Consider the following 28,000-nt stretch of genomic DNA (forward strand, 5'->3'; position numbering starts at 1 on the left):
ATGATTTCCTCTCGATTTTGATTCAATTTAGTCATACTCACACTATAATAGTAGTAGCTGGCAAGTGACGTTAGAGCACCATCGTTGACGGTTGACACAACGATGAACGATATATGTGTCCTATCTCAATAACAAATTTTGTACTCACTACTCACTTATCACAATTTATCGACACCATAATTATAAATAGCATAATTGTGCTTAATAAAACAACATTTGAAAAAAAGGAAAACTTGATTCACGTCCCCGGTGATGCCAAGTCCTATATCTCAGGCCAAAGTTGGTTTTATATTAGTATTCCATTAATATACTAGTATTATATAAATAAATACATATTCACGCAGGTGTCTATGATCCCACAACATTAAAATAAGCCAAAAGCATAAAAGAAGGTTGGAGTTTAAGGTTCCCACGACAAAGAGTGTAAAAAAGTACTGTATTCCTCTATACTAAAGACAGGTTGACTGTGTTTGCCTTTACTAATTAAAAGCAAATATGATTACATTTTCTAGATTCACACAAATTTCGTGAAATTATCAATTTCTTTAAATAGTAGGAGTACTACTTAACCACTTGTTATAACATGATTTACATAAATTTCATAAAATTGCAAATTCTTATATCTGTGTGATCTACACGTACTGTTACAAGAATTTATTCCCTCAATCCTTCATTCATAGTCCAAGTAAGACTTACACGGGTTTTATGTGAAGAAAAATGAGTGGATAATGTTTCTAGTACTTAGTCAAATGTTGATACCGATTTCGAATATATTAGTTTTATGGAGTAGTAAAATGTGAGTATAATAGTTTTGTTGTGTGAGATGTTATACTTTAAATTGTGGACATCTTAATAGAAAATTGAGACGTTATTTTGTAGATCAGAGAATATAATTATTTAGCAAAAGAGTAAATTGTGTAAGAGTATTAATTCAAGTAAATTTAATGCCGCAAAAGACTGGTTTTTCATATTTTTATTTTCATATAGATATTTTTTCCTTTTAATATTTAAGTTTGACTAAAATAGGGTGTTATCTGTAAATAATATTAGCAAAATGCAATACACATTACACACTGAGACTTTTTCATATTTTTTCTTCATAGATAGTTTTATATAAATATTTAAGTTTGACTAATGTTACCTCTAAATAATACTACTCCATTAGCAAAATATTGCAATACACATTAGAGCACTCCCAATGGAGTTCCCTAAAAACTCCCTTATTTCTCCCTAACTCCTGCCACATCAGCGCCACATCAGCACCAAAATTTATCCCCAGTTTTTAGCCAAGTGCTACATTGGTTTCTCCCTTATTTCTCCCTTATTTCTCCCTAACTCAACATTTCATTTTTACATCATTATTTTTTATATTATTTAATTTTCCCTACAAATGTATTTAATAAATAGACTAATAATGAACAATTCATCGTTGTATTAATCATTGGAAAATATAATACAACGAGAAAAAAAAAACTACAAATAAAAAACGCAAATAAACAAAGATTTAAAAAAAAAAAATCTAAGACGGAGGGGCCGGAGGGGCGTCGGGATCGAGCCCCAGCGTACTCTGCAGGTGTTGGATGCATTTCCAGAGGGCCGCCTTTTCTTCAGGGGTCCCGCCGCCGGTGAAGTACAGCGTGTACATCTGGGTCAGATTGGCGACATTGCTCGAATAAGTGGCTTTTTCTAAGTCGATGACGGATTCCGACGCGACTTCCGACGTTGCGCCCTTCCCCTTCCGCCTCCCCTTCGCCTTCTTCACTCCCTCCGGGCGCTCGTGCGGACCATCCCCACTCAAGTCGATGTGGGCCGCGCTCCCCTCGCTCTCCGAAACGCTAAGTCGCGAGCGCACCGATTTCCCGTGCAGCGCGTCGTGCATTCCCGTCCGGAATTTGGGGAGATCCTTCAGCTTATCGTAGATGTTCCAATACTTGAAGCCCTTCGTCGACAAGTACTGGCTACTATACATCCGGATGGCCTCATCTCGGACCATGTGCTCGTTCTGGCCACTCGTCATGTGAGTCATCAAGTTAGAATAAATACCGTTGAAGTGCCCGCAGTCCCTCATGAGGCGCTCCCAATGCCGACGGATCGCCTCGCTGCCATGGTCCTTCATTGAGGCAGTCTTGTGGCTCCTGTACTTCGCGGCAATCCGCTCCCAGAATATGATCTCAGTCTGGTAGTTGCTGCGCTCCGCGTCCTGTGACGTGTCCGCCCAGCAGTCGGCTATCAGCTCGGACTCTTGCAGAGTGTAAGTAGTCCTTACCCGCTTCGGCCTCTCATCGGAACCCGTATCAGTCGCAGCCGACGACGCCGGCGCCTTCCCCCTCCCGCTCCTAGAAGGCGGCTCGGTGGGCGTTTCTTCCACCTCGAAGTCCTCCGCGCTCAGTGTCGCGGCCTGAGATTCTTGGTCGCCTGGGGTTGATCCGGGGGTGTCGAACTGGGGCCGATACACATCGTCGGCTGGAAAGGGCATTCTGCCGGCAGAGTTGAAGTACGGAGAAAGTCTCCGCGCCGGAGGAGTCTGCAAAGGAGACGGACCCCCGTATGGAAGTTGGCCGGGAGGAGAACCCATCGCCAACAACGACTGCATCCACTGCTCGTTTGCTTCATCCGTGTTGGGAATTTGTGAACTCGACTCTTTCCCCTTACCCTTATCCTTACCCGATCGGGAACTTTTCTTCCAAAAGCTCATAATTTTGATGAAAATTGAAGATTGGGAGAAGAGATTGAAAATGGAGAGAATGAAGATTGTGGGTGATGAATGGAGGAAGTGGAGGAAATATTTATAGGGGTGGAATGTAAAATAGCCGTTGGGTTCAAAAAAAAAAAAAAAAAATTTTAATTATCGCCGATTATCGCCGAGCGTCGCCACAGTGGCCGGCGATCGCTCGGCGATAATCCGGCGTTAGAACGCCACTCGGCGAAGCAACGGCAACATTATCGCCGAATTATCGCCGACTTCGCCACAATGGCCGGCGATAATTCGGCGATAACCGGCGATTTATCGCCGAGAATTCGCCACCTCCATTGGGAATGCTCTTATACACTGAATTTTTAACCATTACTAAAATGGTTGCAGAAAGATCATATGTGACAAGTAGATCCTAATTGGCGGGCATTATACAATGTGCTACAGTAGGGAATTTAGTTGTTATATATCATATGCTATATAAATTATAAACTGACTAGAAATAAATTAAATAATTTCGTGTTAAAAAATACTCCCTCCGTTCCATAGTAATGGAGGCGAAACTTTTCGGCACGAAGATTAAGAAAAATTGTGTTAGGTGAATTAAGTAAAAGAAGAATAAAGTGAAAAATGAAAAAGGTAGAGAGAGAGATAAAGAGAGAAAAAAGTAAGAGAGAGTAAAGTAGGTGTGGAAAAATGTGTTGACTTTTACTAAAAAGAGAAATGACTCTATTACTATGGAACGTACTAAAATGACAAAATGATTCTATTATTATGGAACGGATGGAGTAGTTGAAATAAAATTATCAACGACTAATAAATTAATACTTCAACGTACATTTTGATAGACATTATTGTATAGTGCGCAGTTATGATATTTATTAATCGATGACGATGTGTCCTTAATCTGGTTGAAATAGTTTTTATAAAAACTATGGAGTCTTCTGGTACTACATATTTGATATTACTATTAAGTTTTTGCGCTTTGTATATTATTATCCATGTATGATATAGTACTACAACTACTATAAAACATATGATTTGAAACGAATTCATGTTAATTTCATGCACTAACTATTGTGAAATTGAAAAGAAATATCACTCTCATAGAAATTACTATTAGCCAAGTTGATCGAGTTATTAGATAGATTTTATTTTTGAAAACTACAGAGATTATTTTCGAATTTATGTTGAAGAACAACGTTTTTATGTGAAGATTGAAAATCATGACGTTGAATCTTAATTGAAAATTCTTCAGTTTCACATTAAATTAGTTTCGGTTCAATGTTACTCAGTCGTAACTATTTAATGTTCAAACTATGAAATACGTATGATTTTTCATTAACTGTTGTGTATAAATTGTATTAAGTGGTTTATACTTTGATTATGCCTGATAAAAAATGGTAAAGAAGATTACCCTACTCCCAAATATAATAAAAAGTTAAAAACAGATCAAGATAAGATGTGGGAAAATGAAGACTGAGTAAACAATATTGAATATAGTATTATAATTTGGAAAAAAATGTCATGCGAAGATTTCAGATTTCTTCACCAATGCACATATGAAATCATTAAACATTACTTACAACTTATGAAATCCCAAGAAACGCAACGTGTTGATTTTTCCAATAGTTGAATTTTGTGCGCGTGGACAATTTCGCAGGTATACATCATAGTATATAAATGCAGCCGTTCAAATTATCACGTGTTGATCGAAATTGAATCACTACTATATTTGTGCTCAATCTATTTTCTGACATTTAACTGTGTGACTTTATTCAATGTGAACAAATTGATCCTCCATATTTGTGTGCATTCTCCTTTTTTGCGACTTTAATCAATGAATATACCTAAAAACGGAGCAAAAATTTCATCTTTTCGATTTGGCAAAACCGTATTCCTAATTCTCTGCAATTTAGAAATTATTTAGTGAATCCTATACACAATTTTGTGCATATTATTGTATAAAGTTTGACGACTTGTATGCGTAATAAAATAGAATACTTTGACATAGGAGTAATAAACTTGTTTTGTAAACATACTGAATGAGACAGCAGTGAATTTTATATTGAACAGATTTTCTACAATTGACCTTGTAACACATTTGCAGTTAATTTATTGCAAGAAAATTTGAAAGCAAACATCTATGCCTCTGGTTTGCGTGTGAGGTTCAACCGCCATTAAAGTCAATATCCAGTCAATACGCTTCTTCTTCTCAAATTCGCAAAAACTTAATCAAAATTCAAAACACACAAAATTTCTCTACCTCGTCTCCTATTTTCTTCATCAAGATGAGATTGAGATGAGAAAATCCAAAAACTTCCTCCAGAATCTCCTCAAACCCTTCACATCCACCTCCAATAGAGGTAAGATATTTTTCCGTTGTTTTTAGACTGAGGTTGATGAGCTTTGTTGAATATTTTTTTGATTTCGTGTTTTGAAATGTGATTAAAGATCAAGACGAAGACGAGTTAGGGAGAATTGCAGAGCGAGAGCAGAAAAACTTTCACTTCGAAGCCCTTGTTGCAGCGACTAAGAATTTCCATTCCTCTCATAAGCTTGGAGAAGGGGGTTTTGGCCCAGTTTATCAGGTGCAAATGCTGCTATTAAAATCTTCAATATTTTATTTTAGATTATCTGTATAATGAATTGAGGTGGAGGGAAAGTGTGATTTGATTTTAGGAGTATTTGGTGGTTGAATAAATGTTTAATGTTTTTAGGGTTGTGTGGGGTTTGCTTGATTTTAATTAGGGGAAATTGAGTGATGGGAGAGAAGTAGCTGTGAAGAGGCTGTCACAGAGATCTGCTCAGGGGAATAAGGAGTTTCTGAATGAGGCCAAGCTGTTGTCACGTGTGCAGCACAAGAATGTTGTGAATTTGTTGGGATATTCGATTCGCGGTGAAGAAAAGTTGCTTGTTTACGAATATGTTGCGAATCAGAGCCTTGATAAATATCTTTTCAGTAAGTATCTTCTTGTTTTTCTGAAGCTTCATGTTTTGGTGATGAATGAAGGTTATCATGGTTTATGTTTTTTTGCCTTTCTTTAGCTTCCTGGTTCGGGATACAAACGCATGCGAAATATTATTGGCTATTATGGATAAATTGTCTCTGTTACAAAAATTATAAATGATTTAGATGTAAGTTGTGATTATATAGTAGTTTGAGTTTGTGGTCATGGATAGAGACTTCAATTGGAATCTCCAATATTCAAGTCCCACTTGAAGTTAAAAGCAGTTGTTTATGGTTGCATCTTTATTGTGACTTTGAGTATGATATGTGTAAGGCTTCACCATATTGTTGCCAAATGCACATTTACGAATGCAACCATTGATGTGCAGTGAACTTAAATTTTGCAATGTAACTGGTTCTTTTAGCTCGTATCGTGTTTCATGGATAAACTTTGGAGAGTGACTGATATTACATTTTAGTCATCTGCAATTGCAGCTAGGGAAAATAAGTTGTTTTTAGTTATGAGATAGCTACATATTCTTGAAAAACAAAATTAAAAATTTTGGGTGAGGTGGAAACAGCATATAGTGACCACTACTGTGTTTTTAGTGACAGATTTGTACACACTACATAGATCTTAGAATGACCAACATTTCAGCCAGTTACGTATCCACTGAAGTCAGAATTATAAGCAATTAAGCATGAAGGGGAATCTAGATTTTGAAATTGACAAAATAATTTATTTGTCTATAAAAGCTACAAGATATAAATTTTTAATTCTATTACAACAACCCCAAGCAAATATGAAATTGGTAAACAAGATTGAAGTTCGTTCTGCTTATGATAGACGAATGAGGTAGGTAAGCCTAATTTATTTCCGTTCAAATTAAAATAATTCTCTACCTGTCATGCTAAAAATGACAACTATTTATTCTCATGGGGTAAGCAAGAATGAGAAGAGAGTGGAAAAGAAGTTCTGATGCACCTGCTGTATTAGGTTTCTCAGAAGATTAATTAATGAGTTTTGTAACTTGGGGAGGCAAAAAAATCTCTCACAATATTACTCAGTTTGCATTTAAATGTAGATTAAAGAACTTTTGATCAGTCATGGGAGAATTTGAATCATATGGTTTGGTTAATGCTCGACTTGTTGTTAAGGCTAGTACTCAACGTTACATGTTATGCTAGTTTTCAAAACATCTCTAATCTCTGTTCTATAAGTCAATATAGGTAAAATTTCCAAATTTGGTATCCCCTGGAGAATCTCAGTATGGCATGTCATATTTAACTGTAGTTTAATAATTTGTGGCATTTAGCTAGACAAGAGAGTGAAATTGACATCACATTATCTGGTTCTTCTTCTCTAGAGTCTGACAAAAAAGCATTACTAGACTGGAACCGAAGGCACGATGTGATAATTGGTGTTGCGAAGGGCCTGCTCTATCTTCACGAACAAGCTCATTGTACCATCATTCACCGAGACATTAAAGGCAGCAATATCCTACTAGATGAGAAATGGGTTCCCAAGATTGCCGACTTTGGCATGGCTCGCCTTTTCCCAGAAAATCAAACACATGTTCATACCCGTGTAGCTGGTACCAAGTATGGGTTTTCTTAAAATTACTCTTGTTGCTGCATGGCTATTCGAGTGGTGTTAGTGAACAAATATGGATGCATTTTATTTGATTGCAGTGGTTACATGGCGCCAGAGTATCTCTTGCATGGCACCCTCTCTAAAAAAGCAGACGTTTTCAGCTTTGGGGTTGTGGTTCTTGAGCTAATCAGTGGAGAGAAAAACTCCACTTTTGCCCGAGATCCTGATTCTGATAGCCTGCTTGAATGGGTAAGAACTTAAAATTTGGAATCATTGTAGTAGCAGGGATCCTTATATTTGCTAGCTTTTGAGAGAGAGAATGAGGGGAATTATGTCATCGCATCGTGCATCCTTATGCAAGTGTTCTTCCTTACATGATCAAACAATCTAACAATTATTCATTCTGATAATCATCGTGAGCAGGCGTATAAGCTTCATAGAAAGCAAAGGAGCTTTGAGATCATGGATCCAGTATTGGTGTCATCAGCAGATATGGAACAGATACCAATCCTCGTTCAAATCGGGTTGCTCTGTGTCCAGTCTGATTCCCAAGCACGGCCAGATATGGACCGTGTAGTGGTGCTGCTGTCAAGAAAGCCAAGACATCTTGAAGAACCGGGTAAACCAGGAGTACCTGGGTCAAGATTCAGGCGATACCGTACAGGAACCGCCTCATCAGTCACCGGGAACTCTGATGGGTCGAGTTCAAGATCCTTTGGCTCCACACAGACACGAAGCGCCTCATCAACTGCGACTTCATCGAGCATTGCAAATACGCGTTTACATCGGCATGGAAAGCGTCCAATTCAAGATTAGATTGTAACATTCTTTCGTACATAAATTAGTTTGCATTAGTTTGTTTTGTGTAAATTTTTGAGGGAAGATAATTTATCTTCTCACCCTTCCGGCTCAAAGCCTAACTGACGTTCTGCTGGTGTAGAAGAGAGAGATGATTGGTATTTTTACATAGTATTTATTATTTTGGATTGTTATATACTCATGCAATATGGTAGTACTGGTGTAACTGCGCAATTTCCAGTACTTGCGAGATTGTGTGCTTTGACAATTCAATCAAAAAACGAAAAGAATAGAGGAGAAAATAAATGATGAAATCTTGGATCATACTACTATTTATCTTTATTACTCCCTTTCTATATAATATTGATATAATACTCGTATTATTATAGGAGTATAATTTAAGAAAACGTTAAAATGAATTCTTTTCAATTTTGCAATTTATGCTTAATCTTTTGACGAATGCAAAGTAAAACTGGAAGAGAATATATTCAAAGAACAAACTAAACAGACTTTGATTTTCATGTAAATTGCAAGTCCCTTGATTCTTGTTACAATTTACGATAAATATAGATTGGAAGATCCAGTCATAAAAATCTATATTCAGCCCATTCAAGATTAGAACGAACTGTTCCAAGTCGAAGCCTTTCACGATAAGATAAAAGAAAATTGTTCGACTAGTTTTTTTTTAACTTCATAATTAATCGTTAGAAAATGAGATATTCACTTTTGGTGTTAAATGAAAATTCACAATTTAGGGACCTTGAGAAGTAAAAATCACGTCTCAGCCTACAAAAAAAATCAAATAAATATTCAATATTAGGCACCAGAATATTAGACCAATGCAACATTCCTCGAAAAAAGAAGGCGAATGCTTCAAATATTCATTACTAGTATTAATTTAGGAACTCAAATTTAAACAATTTGTAGCTGATTCAAATTCAATTTCCATACAATCCATACCCATTAAAAACATAGAGCTAGGAAGCATCCTGACATCCAAATCGATATACTCTCTTCAATCTTCATCCATAAGGGCATTCACAATAGGACGCCCTAAGCGACGCCCTATACACCGCCATGTCAGCATTTTATCCTCCTCCTATTTTACCTGCAGTGGGGCGGACTATAGCCCGTCCTAAGCGACGCCCTAAGCATTTCACTATTTTGTATTTATATTTTTATTATGTTTGCAAATGTAAATAAAATATTAAACAAATAAAAACAATACAATTAAAGGGAAATTTTAATTTTACTTAATTAAAAAAAAGTTACAAAATAAGAAATAAAAAAAAGCACTAAATACAAAAAAAGGAGACTAGTCTAAAGAAGTCCCAACTTGCGGATGAGGCCATCGATCATCCGCTGGATGCCCTCGATTTGAGCCTGCATGAGGGCGGTGTGCACGTCCAACAACGTCCGGTAGTCGGAGGAGACCGCCAAATCCGCGGACGACGTCGAACTCGGGGTCGGCGACGGGGCTTGCTTAGGCGGCGCGACGGAGGAGGATGTGGCCTTGCCCTTGCCCTTGGCAGCCTTGACGCCAGGGGGACGCCGGGAGGACATCGGTGTGCCGGAACTCTCATCCTCGAACACCGGACTCAGACGCGCCGCTATCGCTACTTGTATAATCATTGAAGGTGCGCTTCGACGCCCTCCTCCTCGCCGCCGTCGATTGGGGAATCACACCACCAACGAACTTTTGCTTGTCCCTCAAGAGCGCCCAGGACTGGTAGTGCTTGAAATCGCCGTACAATGAAATGTACGACTGCATCGCTTTGTCCCGCACATCCGCGAGACTCTCGCCACTGGCCTGCTCCCTCTCGCACTTCTCGTACTCCGCCGCGAACAAATTTACCTGCTTCTTTATTTGATCCCAGTGCTTGCGGAGCTGCTCCCCGTGGCGCTTGTACGCGTTCGCCGGCTTGGCCGCGTTGTATTTCTCGGCGATGCGCTCCCAATACGCAGTTACCCTCTGGTTGTTGGCGTACACCGAATCCTCCGAAACATCAATCCAACATCTCGTCAAGACGATGGATTCGGGGTCGGAGTAGTTCGTCCTGCCCGGGGCGAACTCTTCACACACCTCCGTTGTAGGCAACTTCTGGGCTCGTGCCTTTGTCCGCTTCTTCTTGGTGGCGGACCCGGAAGCGGCGGCGGCGGCGGAGGGGCGGTGTGGAGACGGTTCCATATCGGACAGCTCGTATGAGTCGGTGGAAAAGTCGGGATCGTACTCGGCGTTGGTGTCGAATGGCCGGTATTCGTCGGGTTCTGTACCCGGCCATCGTGCACCACCGAACATCGGACTATTCGGATAATCTCCGGAATCCATTTTGCTTGAAAATGTAGTGAATTTGATGAGAGTGAAGTGAGAAAAATGAAGTGTGAAAAATGAAGTGAATTTGATATATATAGGTTTTGAAAATTTAATAAAATTAAAAAAAAAAACTAAACCGCGTCGCATCGTTCGTGACCCATCGTCCGTCTTGTCCACAGTGGCGGACGATGCGACGGACGATGGGTATCCTCCGCGCATCGTCCGCGGGCGATGTATCGGGCGCGGACGATGGGTTACCCATCGTCCGCGATGCTGCACTGGCGGACGATGCGACGGACGATGCATCGTCCCTCGCATCGTCCGCCCAATTGCGGATGCTCTAAAAAATAGTCCAATATTTCTATTCGTTCACTAAAGTTAGTCCTATATTAAAATGGAAAGTTACTCTTTGTTTATTACTCAATTTTTATTTCTCTTCTTATTTTATTCATATTCTCACTTTATCTATATTTTATCTCTCTACGATACTTTATCAATTTCACATTAAAACCACCTACTGTCCACTAACGAGACTGTTTTTTTTATAGATGGGGGTATTTAGTTCTTCCATCACAATCAGACCATCAATAAACCCAAGTGCGTTCTTCCAAAACAAGCTAACATTTCCTTTGATGTTACTCCCTCCGTCCCAGATAATTTGTCCCAGTTTTCTATTTCGGTCCGTCCCACAAAATTTGTCCCACTTCACTTTTACCATTTTTGGTAGTGGACCCCATATTCCACTAACTCATTCCTACTCACATTTTATTATAAAACTAATATATAAAAGTATGACCCACATTCCACTAACTTTTTCAACTCACTTTTCATTACAATTCTTAAAACCCGTGCCCGGTCAAAGTGATCCGAATTATCCGGGACGGATGGAGTAATTAATAGTATAGGAGTATTAACGTCAGGCATGGCACATAAGTCTTGGTTTACAGCTTGAGACAGAATGTATCAATAGTTGATTTCTTTATTTTAGTGCTTCAATACCGGAATATCCTTGCTCCTTCCTGGAGTTGATGGAATCACTACTGGTTATTTTTAATCACAACGAAGTTGATGCATGTGACATATATATAATAATATATTATGTGCTACTGTGTGTGGATTGCTTTTGTGTTTTGTAACTTTATGTAACGTAAATTGACTTCCAATATTATTGCTGTCGTCCTCACAGAATCTTCCTAAAAAAGTTACCCCCACCACATCCCATTGTTGACCAAATCATGCTATTACTTGTATATTTTATCATTGAAATTAACATTTTCAGAAACAATCACATAAGCACCGAATCCAAAAGTTGAATTCCAAGAAAGACATATATACAAACACGGATACATAACTGGTTTTTTAAGCAAACTACAAACTTGTTAATTAATTAATTTAATTGGTCCTCACGCGTTATCTCTAGCTAACTAGCATGCATCCACCTTTTTTTGCCCTATATATATTCATCCCAATCAACCTCTTCTCCTCACTCATCTTCACTCCAATTCAACCCATTACTTTCACAACATTACTTCATTTTCGAAAATTGCATAATTAGTCCATCACATCAAAATGACTAGTAGGTTTGTTATTCCAATAATCTCTCTAGTGGTGGTGCTAAGCATCATCTCTAGCGAAGCACAACTATCAACGACGTTCTACGACGCTACGTGCCCCAATGCTTCTACAATCATCCGCAACTCCATCCGCCGCGCTATTTCGGCTGAGCGGCGGATGGCGGCGTCTCTCATCCGGCTCCACTTCCACGACTGCTTCGTTCAGGGCTGCGACGCTTCCATCTTACTAGACCAGACCTCCACCATCCAAAGTGAGAAGTCGGCCAGGCCCAACGCTAACTCTGTTAGAGGATACGAGGTTATCGAGGCAGCTAAGCGCGAGGTGGAGCGCGCCTGCCCCGGCGTCGTCTCTTGCGCTGACGTGCTCACATTAGCCGCACGCGACGCTTCTGTTGCTGTAAGTATGCGTATACAAATTACTACTACTACAGATATTTATTATGAATAATAAATTAATTATTGGAAATTAATTATATACTACTATATGCAGGTTGGTGGTCCATCATGGAGCGTAAAACTGGGCAGAAGGGATTCCACGACCGCTAACCAAGCCGTGGCCAACACCGATCTCCCGAGTCCGTTTTCGGGCCTTCAAGTTCTTATTGACGCTTTCGACAAGAAGGGTCTTAATGCAAGAGACATGGTTGCTCTTTCTGGTAAGTGAAATTGTTGGGTTGCAAACCCATCCCACGCTGTTGCAATCAGTATATAAGTGTTGTTAAACCCCATTTAGTTTTAGATCTTTTAAAAATGACTAAAAAATAAAGCGAACAATATCAAACTAATGCAAGTAATGGATTAATTTGATATATGCAGGAGCGCACACATTAGGTCAGTCCCAGTGCTTCTTGTTCCGTGGGAGGATATACAGCAACGGCACTGACATTGATGCCGGCTTCGCCAGCACCAGGAGACGGGGCTGCCCCCAGACCGGCGGCGACAGCAACTTGGCGGCGTTGGATTTGGTGACGCCGAATTCATTTGACAACAACTACTTCAGGAATTTGGTGCAGAGGAAGGGACTGTTGCAGTCCGATCAAGTTCTCTTCTCCGGATCCACGGCCTCCATCGTGTCTCAGTACAGTGGAAATCCGAGGACTTTCGCCGCCGACTTTGCGACTGCAATGATCAAGATGTCGGAGATTGAGCCAACTCTCGGACAGAATGGAATTATAAGAAGGGTTTGCAGCGCCATAAACTCATAAAATGACAATGTCTCTCTTTTGTTTTTCGTTTTGTAAGTTAGCTTGCGAGCAAATTGCTTTGCATGATGTCAACTATTCATGTGTTTTTCATTAATTCATTCAATTACTATTCATTTTAGTTTTTACCACGTGATATTGTAATTTGATTTATACCATCAATCAATGAATTGTTTATTTTAGACGATCTAGTATCTAGCTATATATGGACATGCAAATAATTTTGTTGGAGATTATCAAAACTTGCTGCATTAATGCCACACTGAACACCGAAATGTTGGAAACTGGAGGATGCATATTGGCTTGAATTCATAGAGAAAAGGATACAATGAATCCAATGGCTACATAGATATAGTTAAAAAGAGAGAAAAATGAATCCAATAGGATAAGTTACTCCAATAATTTGTCTGTGAACAAAATATAAAATCAAAGGAGTTCCTTAAGAACAATTTTTTTCTATACGTGTCGCAAAATATGGTTAGTGAGAAATTCTGAATAAAAGAAATACTAAAATTACATAATGGAAAATAAATGAAAAACTACATAGTTTAAAAAAGGAGAAAATTTGCCAAAAAGGTCACCATGTCTATGCAAATTCTGGTCAATTTTATAATTTTTAAAAATGTTCAATTATACTCCCTCCTTTCGCGGTAGAGGAGACGTTTCTTTTCAGCACGCGATTTAAGAAAAATTGCGTTGAGTTAAGTAATAAAATAATAAAGTAAGAAATGAAAAAGGTAAAGAGAAGAAGAAAAAATAAAATAGAGTAACGTAAGTGAGATGAAATGTGTTGATTTTTACTAAAAAGAGAAATAACCATATTACTATGAAACGTACTAAAATGACAAAACGATTCCACTATTATGGAACGGAGGAGTATAATAACTTTGATATTTTTCTTAATTGTCATTTAATAAAAAGTTATGGATGCTACATGTCTTAATTTATTCACATGGCGAGTACATATTTAAACTAAAGACATGACTCGACTGAGTGTATTAAACGAAATTAATAAAGTAGTCAGAATATTTTGTCCTATAGTAATTTTTGTCACTGTCATCACAAGTAAATTTTTTGACCGTTTATCCTTTAAGAATTCGGTGGTATCGCTCAACACCTAGATACAAATCCGCGGTGCCATTGCCCTTTTCCAAAGGCATCACGTCAAACTTTATAGTTTTCCATAGCATACTCATTAACCAAGAGAAGGCGCGCACCGCATCAATCATATTTTCCTAATCCACGACTTAGATATTTTCCTATTAATTAATTTTGACAATTTCGTCACTGAAGTAAACTTTCATAATTTTGACAATTTCATTTAAAGTAAACTATCTTTGAGCTTTTCAAATTATTAGCTGTATGCACGTTGCTGTCACCTATTCAATATCTCATAAGAAACATCAATTTTAACAAGACTAAATCCTTATAAAAACTAGAGTATTTTACTATTATAAACTTAAAGACCAGATCAAATGTATATAATTTAAAATGCAGTCATGCATAAGCTCCACTTTAGAAAGGAATACGTAGGCTCTTTCCATTTTAATTAATTATAAAATAAAATAAATTTTAAAACGAGTGCTTAAAAGAAACGTTTTGCTTATAATGAGCCGAAGGGAGTATCAAGCTAAAGATAGTAGGATTCTAACGAAATCTCAATTTCATATGTGTGAACAAAAAAATTATAAAAAATAATTTTTATATATCTACAACGATTTAGAGTATAATGCTCCTAATTGCACTGGTATGATGTCCGTTTGTAGTATCTATAACGATCTAAGCTCAATGTATACATTGTTGAAATAAATATAAATTATAATATTATCTCCGTTCTTATTTGATTTGGGCTCGGATTTTAAGATATGTAAAGAAAAGAGGATTGGATAAGATAGTGGAATATGTGTCCCCCTTATATATATACTCCTATATTAGTTTTATAATAAAATGTTATTGGAATATGATGGTAGAACGTAGAGCTTACTTACTATTTATCATAAAAGTAAAATAAGACTTTTATTCAGGGTTGGACGAAAACGACAAAATAGAAATATTATTGTTGGATATGGTGGTATTTAAATGTATTTTTGAATCAGCAATGATGCATATGATAGGCGTAATTTAATAAGTGGTTTGATCAGACAAGTGCAATGTGTAAATAACAAGAGCAGCGTATACAAGTAATTTTTTCTTTTTTTACTATTTCTGAATTGTATATACATACACATAAATTGAGCAACTTTTTTTAATCCAACATTCATTCCCAACCTTTTATATTGGAGACTGTGAATCACTTTATATGCAGGAATATGTGAATTACTATAACTCAAAAAACAATTAATTCTTTCTTTAATAGTAGTATAGGTACATATTAATAAAAATGATATAAACAAAAAATGCAATAAATTATACTACTCCTTTTAGCCGTTAGGAACCATTAATTTATTGATCTTGACAATGCATGTTACAACAAAAAAACTGTTAAAGACATTTTTAAAGCAATTAAGAACACTAATTTGTGTTTTTAAATACATCAACCAATGCTTCAAAAAATATCTTTATTGTTTATGTCTCAATAAAGTTAATTTTTTCCTAATTTAGAAACGCTTTCTTTTGCTTTTAAAATTATTGTTATTTTTAATGCAATTCAATTTTTGTGTCCTTAAAAAAATACTACTCCTGCTAGTACTATTTTTTTGTAGTGATATGTATACATAAACGAATCTCAATTGCAGTCACAAAGGTGGAAATAAAATTTCTGCATAATTTACGTACTTCGACATGTTATAACCCAGTGCACACGAGTGCATGAATTTGTAATCTAAAAAAATTACAATGAACTCTACCTTTGACGTCAAACGAGCACATAAATCCTGCATTACAGCTTGAGACAGCAAATATGAATAGTTGAATTTCAATTTATTTTACTACTTCATGAAGAATTTTAATAAAGTAAGACAATAAACGCCAATTAACATAGATTAAACTCTGATTAGTTAATGTAACTTTTGAATTCATGAAGCGCATACGATGGGAAAATGGGGATATAATTCAATAAGTTAATATGTTTCTGCATTTCACTATAAGTTTTTTTTTTTTGGAATAATGTTTTTTTCGTTTCTCTGTTTTTTTGCTTTCCAAATTCCACCTACCACTAGTTCCCTGTTCCTTCTTGGATAAGGTGGGTAATCACATGTGATGATTTTGTACTGCGTGGAATGCCTTTGACTTTTGGATTTGGCACTTCATATAACGTAAATTGACTTTCCAATTATTAGCTGTCTGCATGCATGTCGTCCAACTCTACATCACCATTGTTGACCAAATCATGCCATTTGACTTTCCTACTATATTTATAATAAATAAATAGAAACCGAATTATCCAAGTTGAAGTAATAGTTGAATTTGTAAACACACAATTGCCTATTCTGGCTAAGTAACATAGTTGTTAGTCCATACGCGGTTATAGCAGCCAATACAGACTCCATCCCACCAATTTACATTGTAGTAGTAGTAGTACTTTTTTGCTCTATATATATTCATCACAATCGATTACTTCTCCTCACTCATCTTCACTCCAATTAAATTTCGCAACAATCTTTGCACTAATCGTATAATTAGTTCATCACATCAGATATCTCCACTCTTTCTCTTAAAAATGATTGCTAGGTTTGTTATTCCTATAATCTCTCTAATGGTGGTGCTAAGCAGCATCTCTAGCGAAGCACAACTCTCAGCCACGTTCTACGACGCTACATGCCCCAATGCACCCACCATCATCCGCAACTCCATCCGCCGCGCTATTTCAGCCGAGCGGCGGATGGCGGCGTCCCTCATCCGCCTCCACTTCCACGACTGCTTCGTTCAGGGCTGCGACGCTTCCATCTTGCTAGACGAGACCTCCACCATCCAAAGTGAGAAGACGGCATTTCCCAACGTAAATTCCGCCAGAGGATACGAGGTTATTGAGGCAGCCAAGCGCGAGGTTGAGCGCGCTTGCCCAGGCGTAGTCTCTTGCGCTGACGTGCTCACTTTAGCCGCACGCGACGCCTCTGCTGCTGTAAGCATTCTAACAACTTAAACATGCATATGCATCATTAACCATGAAGAGATGACTAAATTAATTGTTGAAAATGTATGCAGGTTGGTGGTCCATCATGGAGCGTGAAACTGGGAAGAAGAGATTCCACCACCGCTAGCCGTGATGTGGCCAACACCGATCTCCCGAGTCCATTTTCCGGCCTTCAAGTTCTTATTGACGCTTTCGACAAGAAAGGTCTTAATGCAAGAGACATGGTTGCTCTATCTGGTAAGTAAAATTGTTGGGGTGCAAACTCATCCCACATACTTGGAATCAATATATATATATAAGTGTTGTTAAACCCCATTTAGTTTTAGATCTTTTAAAAATGACTAAAAAAACAAAGCGAATAGTATCAAACTAATGTGCATTGTAAGTGAGTAATGGATTACTATTTGATATATGCAGGAGCGCACACATTAGGTCAATCCCAATGCTTCTTGTTCCGTGGAAGAATATACAGCAACGGTACTGACATTGATGCCGGCTTTGCCAGCACCAGGAGGCGGGGCTGCCCCCAGACCGGCGGCGACAGCAACTTGGCGGCGCTGGATTTGGTGACGCCGAATTCATTCGACAACAACTACTTCAGGAATTTGGTGCAGAGGAAAGGACTGCTGCAGTCCGATCAAGTTCTCTTCTCCGGATCAACGGCCTCCATTGTGTCTCAGTACAGTGGCAATCCGAGGACTTTCGCCGCCGACTTTGCGACTGCGATGATCAAGATGTCGGAGATTGAGCCAACTCTCGGACAGAATGGAATCATCAGAAGGGTTTGCAGCGCCATCAACTCATAACTCATCTCTCTCTTACGGAGTAATTTTTTTTTATTGTATGCATGCAAATTCCAATGCATGCAGTCGCCATATTTCCAAAATTGTTGTTTCAATATTCAATTTATTAATTGTAGATCTACTCACAATGAATATCTTCATTTTCGCTAGCTCTAGCATATCATGTGATTTTGTAATTTGATTTATACTACTCCATAAGCAAACCCATCGTGGACAAAAATATCTGGAAAAATAAAATAAAATCGGAATATGGACAATCGAGAAAGAAAAATGATAGGTCCTGGGTACCTTTCCATTTTGAGAGAGCACACGTAAAGGAATTGTAGATGAGAAACCCTAGTTACTTGAGGTACAAGGGTTTATTGTGAATGAAGAAGAATGTGAAAAGAGTTTATTCTTTATTCTCAATATAAGAGCATCTGCAATGGCTTTAGGCCAGGCTAGCCACTCTCTCTCCCTGCCACGTCATCAACACTAAAAATCCACCTGCCACATCATCCTTTTAATCAAATAGGGATAGCCTTAGGCCAGCCACAGGCTAGCCACTCTCTCTCCCTGCCACGTCATCAACACTAAAAATCCACCTGCCACATCATCATTTTAATCAAATAGGGATAGCCTAAGGCTAGCCACAGGCTAGCTGCAATAAAAATAATTCAAAAACAACTATATTTACGGAATTAAACACAAAATACAGAATTAAATTTACGACACATATAAGGGAAAAATTCGTTAATTTTATTTAAATAAAAAAAAGTACGTTAACTAAAAATAAAAAAAAATTACATAATAAAAAAAATCCGAGCTTCCACACACGAGCCACCGCCCCACTCTACTCCTCACTAATTTATTAAAAAATACATTAAAAAATGCAATAAAAATGCAATAATTTTATACAAATTAAAAAAAGGTCCATCCAAAAAAAATTACATAATTAAAAAAAAATTCATAAAAAAAATGCATTAAAAATGCAATAAAAAAATGCATAAAAAATACATTAAAAAAAATGCAACCGGCTAGCCGAAATTGAGCCTACAATGGCGGCTAGGGGGATCGGCCAGCGGTCGGCTAGCGCCCGCAAATCGGCTAGAGCTCGCCGATCGGCTAGCCGAAATGCCGCTGGCCGGTTCTAATGGTTCGGCTAGCCGACCGGCTAGCGACGTGAATCGGCTAGCCGGTGGGCTAGCCGCTATTGGAGATGATCTAATAGGATCCAATCCTATACTTGATTCGACTCAATGATTCGGGAAAGAGTCAAGAAGAAAATCCGATAAGATTATCTCTAACCTAATACACGAAAATACTGAAGTAAATATGGCAAAAGAGATTACAATATCATATTTATTTAGTGCAATAATCTTGGTATTTTTTGGGTCGATTCCTTGTATGATTAGTTTGATCGTGACGGCGGTCTTGGGCTTGACTTGGGCTTTACTTGCTGGATTGGGAGGTGGCCCGGCTGTAGGATGGCTGAGATGCGAGGTCCCTATCAAAAAATGTATAAGAAGAATAGAATGTGATTTGCCATATAAAGAGTGCATGGGGATAATGAAGAATATCCACACAAAAAAAAAAATGAATAAGGGACAAAGAAAATGAAAGAGAGTTTACAAAGAAGAGTAAAGATAGAAGAGTATAAGAATGATAGGTCGGCCGGTTAACTTTTCATGGGAATAAAACAGTTCTAATGTAAGCGTTGTCATATTTATTAATTATACTCCCTCCAACCCCGATCAAAAGTTACACTTTGACCGGATATGAGTTTTAAGAAATGTAAAGAAAAGTTGGTTGAAAAAATTAGTGGAATGTGAGATCTATTTTTTTATATTGGTTTTATAATAAAATGTGAGTGAATTGGGTTAGTAGAATGTATGATCTACTTATTATTTATGGTAAAAATGAAGTGTGACTCTTAATTGGGGACGGACCGAAATGGAAAAGTGTAACTCTTAATCGGGGACGGAGGGAGTACATGTTTTAAAGCGTAATCACAAATAATTTTTTGTTTAAAGTATAATTTACTGACAACCTATCGTGTTTAAATAATATTAAAAATACATATTTATAACTAAAATAGTAAATTGAGACCTATTTATAGAAATATGCATAAACTTTAAAATAATATTGAATATTTTCTGAGGGTTGTAAAGTTCAATTGGAATTTCGGAAATATCTTCAGAATATTCCGACACTAACTGCGCCAGGGCCACGGTCCTACAGCCGAGATTGCCAACAGGCCCATATCCTAATTCTTTAAAACTATTTTTCTTAATTATCAATAGAATTAAAATAACTTAATTTAAAAAAATATACTAGAGTAAAATACTAGAATCTTTCAAAGAAAATGTTCTGAATACGATTCTTCAAATCTACCTTTACAAAGGAAAAAACCTTGAAGTGTCAAAAATGATGCATTGCAAGATATTTTTTTGTAGCGAAAGATCTTATTTATGTGTGTGAAGTAGTTTTGTAATACTATTATAATGTGTTTGAATTAATATAACACTATATCTCATGTAATTATCTAAAAATTTGAAAAGCAATTTAAATTTTATGTGTATATATACTCTCTCAAACCCAAAATAAGTAGTAGCATTTTACTTCACGATTCATTTATTTGTAACATATAGGTAGAAGCGCATATGCTGAAATTTGAATGATATAAATTAGTAATAAAACATTGTTTTGCCACCCACCACTACCAGTGATTATGGATAATTATTATGTGAACAACACAACGTGATTGAATATGGATGATTAGGTTTTAAGTTTTGTTAGTTTATTGCATACTTATTATATAAATTTGGCTTAATAAAGTAGTGGATTGCGGAGATGGAGATCTGAGTCATAATGGTAATAAGGTTTGTTAAATTTATTTCATAATTTTGGCTTAAAACAAGAAATTGTTAGCGGTCTCCGGAGATCCGATTCATCTGACGGTCAAGCCGAGGCGATTTAAAATACGTGTGCGTCACAGAATAATACTTTACATCAATAATTTTATTAATTTATTTACTTTTATAGGCACCACTTTTTTTTCTATCACACTTCCCCAACACTCGACACGCCTAACAATTTCTACGTAGTCATCTTCTCTCTCGAACATTTTCACTTGCACATTGCTATTGGCTGTTCATCTGTTTGATTGATTTCTGCTGCTCAATTCTCACAGATTGTTCAGTCAAGATGGGAGCGTTTACGGTTACCCGCGTCCAGACTTCTCCAATCGATGGCCAGAAGCCTGGGACTTCTGGTCTCAGGAAGAAGGTTTGATTTTATTTTTATTTTTTTTTGCGTTTTTTCTGATTTGTGACGATTCTCGTCCTGTTCCGTATGGCTACCTAATTTTATAGGAAATGGATGGATCCTCAGCATGAATTGATGCTCCGATCGGATCTATGCATTTTCTATATACATGAATGTGTGTATTTGGTGACATCGTCGGCTGAACAAGTGTTCTGGTATTTATATGATGCTCTGTTTATGCGAAGAGTTATTTATTCCATAGACATTTATTCGGCGGGGCTGATGTCTAGTATGATTGCAGGAGTGAGCTTTAGATCTGATAAGCCTAGTAATAGTATTATTAATACCAAGCCAAGCTGGTGTGATTAGTCTATACTTCTAGTTGCCAAATCCATCCTGTTCTAAGAATCAGGATTTGAGAACTGTTACGGTGGAAGGCATGGTTTTACATATTGCGAAACAGATCACAGTGAAGTATCCCGCCCCCTCCCTCTCCAGAAGCATGAATTATATCTGACAGACTCAGAACCAGAACATGCTAATTTTTCATCCATTATCATTGAACTGCAAACTTTTAGAATTCCTCGAAAACAATTTGAAGAGTAGGAAGGTGGATGCCTTGGTTTAAAAGATACTTCGGCCGTGTAGATAGGATGATTTGTACTAATGACACGTGTGCTCGGTTCTCTAGAAGCTATCCTAAGGACATGCCTGCATTCTTTGTTGATGTGGAAACTTTTAACTGCATCAGGATGATAACATTCATTAGAAATTAAACAATTTTTTTACCTTCTGCAAGTGAGGCATAAGCCTGATGCGTAGAACCTGTATCTGTAGAACCTAGATAACTGGCCTGTTATATCCTTACATGTATTTTTTTTTTAACTATACTGATCAAGACTCAGTAGATGTCTTGGAAACAAGATAACATGGTTTGATAAGTTGACCTTTAGATTGTCTTCTTCTCTTTGCCAACGGAAAGATAGGAAAAGCTCTAGGTATTAGCATTACAGTTTTAGGACATCTGAGTCTGATGGATTCGAATGTTTACCATATCAATTCTCCAAATATCTCAAGTTCTTCTGGAATCTGAACTGATATGTGAATATTAAATTGAAACTACTTTTTATCATGATTTATGAGAAATCCTGATCTTCTCATATGATATCTATATAAATTTGAATTTTCCCCTTTTATGAGATTGATTTGTGTACTCTACTTTAATTCTATTAATTTCTTCAAACTAAATGTGAAATCATCTTTTTAAAAGTTAATTCACATGACTATGATTTCTGTATTTTATCCAGATACTTTTCCATTTTTATGTTAAAGGGGTTTCCTCTCAGAATTCTGAGTGAAATGGAAGTGAATTCAGGGATCACATTATTTTTGCATGAAGCATAGGAAGTTTTATTTTCACCATTTTTGCATGAAGCAGAGTATGTAACAACAATGTTTCATTGTTGCTACCCATGTTCGTCATGGTGTTTCCCAGATCACATATGATTAGGAGTCACAAAAGTTAGCTTTCAGTTTCAATCAGAAAGACAGAAGGCCACCATATTTTAAAACGACTTGTTGTAGCAAGAACTATTATCTTTTTTTAAATGTCTTAACTTAGTCTTGCTAATAATTTCTGATTTATTCACAAGGGTCTGCATTGTAAGTACATTTATATGCTCTTTGTGTTTTAAAAGCTGTGCAAAATTGTGCAAAAATGTTTTCTGTTGTTGATTCTGGAATAAGTATTTGGAATGCATGGTTCAGGTGAAAGTATTCGTGCAACCCCATTACTTGCAAAATTTTGTCCAGTCTACTTTTAATGCCCTGGGAGCTGATAAGATGAAAGGTACTCCATATCTTTTAGCGTTTGCGTGCTCTTGGTTTTCTTTGATATGGTGTGATTTTAAAATTGAGATGCACAATTTACTCTTTAACAAGCAAATATTAAGATGGAGTGATGGACAAATGGACACATGATTTATATCATTATATGCAAAAATTGCAAAACTACCTCTGTGTTTGCTTCAAAACAGCAACCTCAGAAAACTTAGATGTACATGTACTTACTTTTAATGCAAGCAATATTGAAATTATAGCTTTGTTTGAATACACTATACATGTAATGATACTCTCAATAGTACTGTACATTTTATGCATAATGATTGAGATTTTCTAATTAAGTGGTAGGCACTAGTCTATCATAGTTTGCTTGATAATGTCTATGTTACCCTTATAATTTATCAATTGGTAACGATCATAATAGTTACATTAGCTTTTGAGATTCTCTTCAGGTTCTAGTTTTCATACCCTAGCAGACACACCAGCTCTAGTTTTCTCTTTTACTGTCAAGTGTTTATAGTTCTTGCTGAAAATTCTTCAGGTGCAACACTTGTTGTCTCTGGTGATGGCCGCTACTATTCGAAGGATGCTATCCAGGTGAGATACATTGTCGCTATATGATACAGTCATCATTGGTAGGTCTATTAGAGTGAAACATATGTGAGTACACTTATTGGTCCTGTAAGTTCTGAAAAATAAACCGAGTAATGGAAGTGGACAAGGAAGTAGCTCATTCGGTGAAAAATATTACGTCTTCAGTTTTTGACTTCTAGAACTAACTTGTGACCCTATGCTTTTTATGTATTGTTTGATCTCACATATGGTATAAGTTCTAAGTAGTTGTATCCAATGTTAGATCATCATCAAAATGGCTGCTGCAAATGGAGTAAGGCGTATATGGGTTGGTCAGAACGGGTTACTATCTACTCCTGCTGTTTCTGCTGTTGTACGGGAAAGAGTAGGCGCTGATGTGAGTATTGACCTTTTACTTCCTCTGTAAAAATCTTAAACAATGAAACATTAAACCCTTAACATCTTGGACTTCCGCAGGGCTCCAAGGCAAATGGGGCATTTATACTTACAGCAAGCCACAACCCAGGGGGGCCAAATGAGGTATGCGCCTGAATTACTTCTTTTTTCCTTTTACCCCTGGTTGTCATTATTGGAATGCTTGTATAGTCTTGTATTTTGCTCCAGTACATCATTGAGTCAGTTTCAATGTCTAGTGGTTATGCTTGTTTTCTAGCAATGCCTTGCATCAAGGTCAGTGCGAGGAACTTAGTTTTCCTTCCAGGTTTCATTGCTGTTTCTTTCAATATTTTTCTGTTAAATGACTCAAGTGTATTATTGTATATAACTATGGTAGAATGTTCTAGTCAAAGACTATCTTCAGAAGGATATTCTCTTTCTTTCTTGTCTTGGTCACTCATTAATGGACATGTTGTGCTAAAACTGGCTCCTTAATTCAATTTCCTTATCTGTCTTCTCTTTGTTTGCTAGGACTTTGGAATCAAATACAACATGGAAAATGGTGGACCTGCTCCAGAAGGAGTCACTGATAAGATCTATTCAAACACCACCACAATTAAGGAATACTTGATTGCTGAAGGCCTACCTGATGTATGATTTGTTTCATGGAAGTGCATAAACTGATATACTATATTAGTATATTGTATGCATGTGTATTATGCGCCCAAATATGCACACTTGTGGCAGAATTACCTTTCCTTTTGTCCCCTAACAATATTAAATGAAATTGCAGGTGGATATCTCCAAAATTGGATTAAGTAACTTTACTGGTCCTGACGGGCAGTTTGATGTTGATGTTTTTGATTCAGCAAGTGACTATGTCAAATTGATGAAGTACGTATCTCGATGGGATTGCATAAAGATCATTTTCCCATTAAGTATATGTTATATGATTCCCTTGAAGGGAAGGGATTGGTGCAAAATAGGGTTTGATACATCTTATTAAATACTCTCTCCGTCCCACTACAAGTGATTGATATTTCTTTTTTTGTTTGTCCCACTACAAGTGATCAATTTCTGTTTTTAGCAAAAAGCAACCCATTTACTCTCTTCTACTTTTTTCTTTCTCATACTTTATTCCCTCTTTACTTTTTTATTTTATTCTCTCTACTACTTTATTCTCTCTCCACTTAACTCAATATCATTTTCTTAAATACCGTCCTGTGCCCAAAAGAAGTCCATCACTTGTATTGGGACGGAGGGAGTATGTACATGATATTTGGTGCCGTACATACTCCCTCCGTCCCATAACATTGAAGTACATATTTGGTGACGTAACTCAATATTATTCTCTGTCTAATCTTTGGTGCTGTACATATTCTCACTAAGCTGTGCTGCACTTTTGTCTTACTTATTGTTTTCCAGGTCTATTTTTGATTTCCAGAGTATCAAGAAGCTACTGTCATCTCCAAAATTCACTTTCTGGTATCCTATGACTTCAAATTTGATGCCATTTCTGGCAAAAATTTCAAACTGATTGTTTGGATTAGGCCTATTCCGATTCCATTATTTATACTTTGCATTTTCTAGCTATGATGCACTTCATGGCGTTGCTGGAGCTTACGCTAAACGCATATTTGTGGAAGAGCTAGGTGCAAACGAAAGCTCTTTGCTTAATTGTGTACCCAAGGTAAATTTTTTTAATTTGTATGTATATAGTACTATTGCTTTTTTCACATGATTTTATACTGTCTTCTGCAGGATGATTTTGGTGGAGGACATCCTGATCCTAATCTGACATATGCAAAAGAACTAGTAGCTCGTATGGGATTGAGCAAGACAGACAACAATCCGGACCCGCCAGAGTTTGGTGCAGCTGCTGATGGAGATGCCGACCGCAATATGGTTCTTGGAAAAAGGCTGGTTTTCTAAAAAAATATGCTGATTTTGAACATCAATTTTTTACTTAATTCTTATTCTGAATCAGTCTTATTTTGATTTCAGGTTCTTTGTTACTCCATCTGATTCTGTTGCTATTATAGCTGCAAATGCTGTACAGGCGATACCCTACTTTTCTGGTGGTCTAAAAGGAGTTGCAAGGTTCTGATCCTGCTTTCGCTTTTCCTGGACTTTTCTCTTTGATGCTATTAGTTGACTCCTGGAAACCGATGCATCATTTCTTTCTCGTTAATATCTTTATCTTACATGATACATGTCATTCATCTCTCATTATATTTTTCTTAATTGAAAGTCTTTTAGAAGATGAAATCTTATATGCTCCATTATTCTCCTCAGGAGCATGCCCACATCAGCTGCACTTGATGTCGTAGCTAAGCACTTGAATCTGAAATTCTTTGAGGTACTATATGAAAAGAATATTTATAAAATGGTCATTGGTTAGTTTTAGAGGTTTACTAATGTTATATCTCTGTGAAGGTTCCAACTGGATGGAAATTTTTTGGCAACCTGATGGACGATGGACAGTGTTCAGTTTGTGGTGAAGAAAGTTTTGGAACTGGTAGGATCTATGTTTAATACAGAACCATTGAAGGAAGCAATGTCCTTAAGCCTTTTTATTAATATTTATTAACAGGCTCGGACCACATCCGCGAGAAAGATGGAATATGGGCTGTGTTGGCTTGGCTAGCTATTATTGCCTATAAGAACAAAGACAATCTCGGGGGAGATAAACTCGTCACTGTTGAAGACATAGTGCGCCAGCATTGGTCTACATATGGGCGTCACTATTACACTCGATACGATTATGAGGTGTGGATGCATGCCGTGTTTTTCCTACTCTTTAAGTGCTTATTGCTTTGAGGAATGTATTAGTTTATATAGTTTGTTCATTAATTCTTTTTCCCCATGCAATGAAGAATGTTGATGCTGGTGGTGCCAAGGAACTGATGGCTTATTTGGTCAAGCTGCAATCAAACCTAACCGAAGTCAACAAGTAAGCCCCCTGCCTCTCTTCCATTCTCCCCTCAAAAGTCAAAACTAAAGCTTCTCTCACACTTTTGGCATCCCGTTTACATTTGTTTTTCTCTGCCGCAATATGAATTCACTTGCAAGTAAAAAGTCTAAGTAGTTGGTTCGACTGCTACCATGTAGCTTGAGATTGATTTTGAGTAATAATCGATTCTGTCACTTTTGTAGTTGTAGTCTTAATTCGATTTTACTTGTATACATATGTTCCCACAGCATTATAAAGGGGATTCGGTCAGATGTCTCAAATGTTGTCAATGCTGATGAATTTGAGTACAAGGATCCTGTTGATGGTTCCATTTCAAAGCATCAAGGAATCAGATACCTATTTGAAGATGGATCTCGATTGGTAAGTTACTCCGTCAAATATCTGTAAACACAGTTTCAGGAACTTTACAACTATCCCATACATTTAGTATATGCGTGTATTTGGTGATCTTGAAAGTACTGAGTTATATACACTTATGATTCACTAGGTTTTCCGACTCTCTGGAACTGGTTCAGAAGGTGCTACTATCCGTCTCTACATAGAGCAGTACGAGAAGGACCCAAACAAGATTGGGAGAGATTCGCAAGATGCGCTTGCTCCTCTTGTAAGTACTAGATTTACCATCCAAGACTAGTCTTCTACAATGCAAGCCAAGATGCATACACTCAATCAATTGTATTCTTCCTATGCAGGTTGAGGTTGCTCTTAAGCTGTCTAAGATGCAAGAATACACTGGGCGATCTGCTCCCACTGTTATTACATAGATGCTGCAGACACGGTGCTGAGGAGTTTGTTTATCCATCATTTACATAATTTTGTTGCGAAAAATAAGCAATGCCATAACTTTAGTATGTGCACATGCAGGAAACCGTGTTCTGAACATGGTCTATGTACCTTGCTATGAGGGTTATGAATTTGAGTATAATTTTAGCCCCACTATTTGGTATCTGCTTTGTGATAAGGTATTGTG

General features: G+C 37.2%; 4 protein-coding genes across 4 annotated transcripts; all 4 read left to right on the plus strand.

Annotated features, from left to right (window-relative positions):
- Positions 1-4,820: 4,820 nt before the first annotated feature.
- Positions 4,821-8,228, plus strand: LOC125210860 (cysteine-rich receptor-like protein kinase 43). The gene is made up of 6 exons (XM_048110465.2): positions 4,821-5,058; positions 5,147-5,283; positions 5,444-5,654; positions 7,010-7,244; positions 7,335-7,485; positions 7,660-8,228. Exons 1-6 carry the CDS (start codon positions 4,995-4,997, stop codon positions 8,050-8,052), a joined length of 1,191 nt encoding a protein of 396 aa, XP_047966422.1. The 5' UTR covers positions 4,821-4,994; the 3' UTR covers positions 8,053-8,228.
- A 3,614-nt stretch (positions 8,229-11,842) lies between these two features.
- Positions 11,843-13,306, plus strand: LOC125211688 (lignin-forming anionic peroxidase-like). Its single transcript, XM_048111586.2, has 3 exons — positions 11,843-12,319; positions 12,413-12,578; positions 12,739-13,306. Exons 1-3 carry the CDS (start codon positions 11,918-11,920, stop codon positions 13,125-13,127), a joined length of 957 nt encoding a protein of 318 aa, XP_047967543.1. The 5' UTR covers positions 11,843-11,917; the 3' UTR covers positions 13,128-13,306.
- A 3,399-nt stretch (positions 13,307-16,705) lies between these two features.
- On the plus strand, positions 16,706-18,178 carry LOC125211690 (lignin-forming anionic peroxidase-like). Its single transcript, XM_048111587.2, has 3 exons — positions 16,706-17,184; positions 17,268-17,433; positions 17,614-18,178. The coding sequence occupies exons 1-3, from the start codon at positions 16,783-16,785 to the stop codon at positions 18,000-18,002; spliced, it is 957 nt and encodes a 318-aa protein (XP_047967544.1). The 5' UTR covers positions 16,706-16,782; the 3' UTR covers positions 18,003-18,178.
- A 2,844-nt stretch (positions 18,179-21,022) lies between these two features.
- LOC125214412 (phosphoglucomutase, cytoplasmic) lies at positions 21,023-27,976 on the plus strand. The gene is made up of 19 exons (XM_048115429.2): positions 21,023-21,081; positions 21,172-21,266; positions 23,013-23,094; positions 23,629-23,684; positions 23,944-24,057; positions 24,138-24,200; positions 24,588-24,707; positions 24,850-24,950; positions 25,482-25,541; positions 25,647-25,746; positions 25,818-25,975; positions 26,061-26,156; positions 26,352-26,415; positions 26,493-26,574; positions 26,650-26,825; positions 26,933-27,009; positions 27,258-27,390; positions 27,518-27,634; positions 27,723-27,976. Exons 2-19 carry the CDS (start codon positions 21,186-21,188, stop codon positions 27,792-27,794), a joined length of 1,752 nt encoding a protein of 583 aa, XP_047971386.1. The 5' UTR covers positions 21,023-21,081; positions 21,172-21,185; the 3' UTR covers positions 27,795-27,976.
- Positions 27,977-28,000: the final 24 nt, after the last annotated feature.

The sequence above is a fragment of the Salvia hispanica genome, chromosome 3, assembly GCF_029641045.1.
Source record: "Salvia hispanica isolate PSC_SH4W2 chromosome 3, Shi_PSC_v1, whole genome shotgun sequence".
Lineage (NCBI taxonomy): Eukaryota > Viridiplantae > Streptophyta > Magnoliopsida > Lamiales > Lamiaceae > Salvia > Salvia hispanica.